At 42.5% G+C, this 1,780-nt stretch overlaps 1 protein-coding gene across 1 annotated transcript; it reads left to right on the top strand.

The window, feature by feature from the left end:
* Nucleotides 1-184: 184 nt before the first annotated feature.
* On the top strand, nt 185-781 carry Smp_185900 (hypothetical protein; the record flags this gene model as incomplete). Its single annotated transcript, XM_018792083.1, has 1 exon — nt 185-781. One exon carries the CDS (start codon nt 185-187, stop codon nt 779-781), a length of 597 nt encoding a protein of 198 aa, XP_018644557.1.
* Nucleotides 782-1,780: the final 999 nt, after the last annotated feature.

Genomic DNA, 1,780 nt, shown 5'->3' on the forward strand with positions numbered 1-1,780 from the left:
GCATCCAACCGTGTTCATTTCCATCATCAACCGATCCACGATATTCAGCGACACATCCACCAATGTCTTCAGTGAGTTACTCTCTCAAAACACAAGTACGTCAACTCAACTGGTCACTGCTTCTCACCAGAACTCCAGGAAATACCTGTTGAAATCAGTCACTAGTGAGCTCGTGTTGACTAATATGAGCAGTGGTTTTGTGGATAATCTCGTAATGTTAATGGTTATGATGATGAATCAATTGTTGAGAGACTGTCATGTTAACCTCGACAATCTGAGCAGCCTTGGAACTTCATTAATATCTTTCTCAGCAGTGTGCATCCACGATACCGCCTCTCCAGATTCGAAAACTGCGCTTATCATTTTCGTGCGCAAGCTGAGAACATCAAGAACACTGAGTCGGCATCCAACCGTGTTCATTTCCATCTTCAACCGATCCACGATATTCAGCGACACATCCACCAATGTCTTCAGTGAGTTACTCTCTCAAAACACAAGTACGTCAACTCAACTGGTCACTGCTTCTCACCAGAACTCCAGGAAATACCTGTTGAAATCAGTCACTAGTGAGCTCGTGTTGACTAATATGAGCAGTGGTTTTGTGGATAATCTCGTAATGTTAATGGTTATGATGATGAATCAATTGTTGAGAGACCGTCATGTTAACCTCGACAATCTGAGCAGCCTTGGAACTTCATTAATATCTTTCTCGGCAGTGTGCATCCACGATACCGCCTCTCCAGATTCGAAAACTGCGCTTATCATCTCGTGCGCAAGCTGAGAACATCAAGAACACTGAGTCGGCATCCAACCGTGTTCATTTCCATCTTCAACCAATCCACGATATTCAGCGACACATCCACCAATATCTTCAGTGAGATATTTTTCAAAACAAACCGCTTTAACTGCACTGGTCACTGCTTCTCACCAGAACTCCAGGAAATACCTGTTGAAATCAGTCACTAGTGAGCTCGTGTTGACTAATATGAGCAGTGGTTTTGTGGATAATCTCGTAATGTTAATGGTTATGATGATGAATCAATTGTTGAGAGACCGTCATGTTAACCTCGACAATCTGAGCAGCCTTGGAACTTCATTAATATCTTTCTCAGCAGTGTGCATCCACGATACCGCCTCTCCAGATTCGAAAACTGCGCTTATCATTTTCGTGCACAAGCTGAGAACATCAAGAACACTGAGTCGGCATCCAACCGTGTTCATTTCCATCTTCAACCGATCCACGATATTCAGCGACACATCCACCAATGTCTTCAGTGAGTTACTCTCTCAAAACACAAGTACGTCAACTCAACTGGTCACTGCTTCTCACCAGAACTCCAGGAAATACCTGTTGAAATCAGTCACTAGTGAGCTCGTGTTGACTAATATGAGCAGTGGTTTTGTGGATAATCTCGTAATGTTAATGGTTATGATGATGAATCAATTGTTGAGAGACTGTCATGTTAACCTCGACAATCTGAGCAGCCTTGGAACTTCATTAATATCTTTCTCAGCAGTGTGCATCCACGATACCGCCTCTCCAGATTCGAAAACTGCGCTTATCATTTTCGTGCGCAAGCTGAGAACATCAAGAACACTGAGTCGGCATCCAACCGTGTTCATTTCCATCTTCAACCGATCCACGATATTCAGCGACACATCCACCAATGTCTTCAGTAAGAGCTATAGAAAAAATAGATTTCACAATATTTTCTGATTGATTTGAAGATTTTAGATAGTAGAATGATGAACGTGTACTAGTTGGTTAAGAAGTTAGTAC

This window comes from Schistosoma mansoni (assembly GCF_000237925.1).
Source record: "Schistosoma mansoni, WGS project CABG00000000 data, supercontig 1286, strain Puerto Rico, whole genome shotgun sequence".
Classification (NCBI taxonomy): Eukaryota; Metazoa; Platyhelminthes; class Trematoda; order Strigeidida; family Schistosomatidae; genus Schistosoma; species Schistosoma mansoni.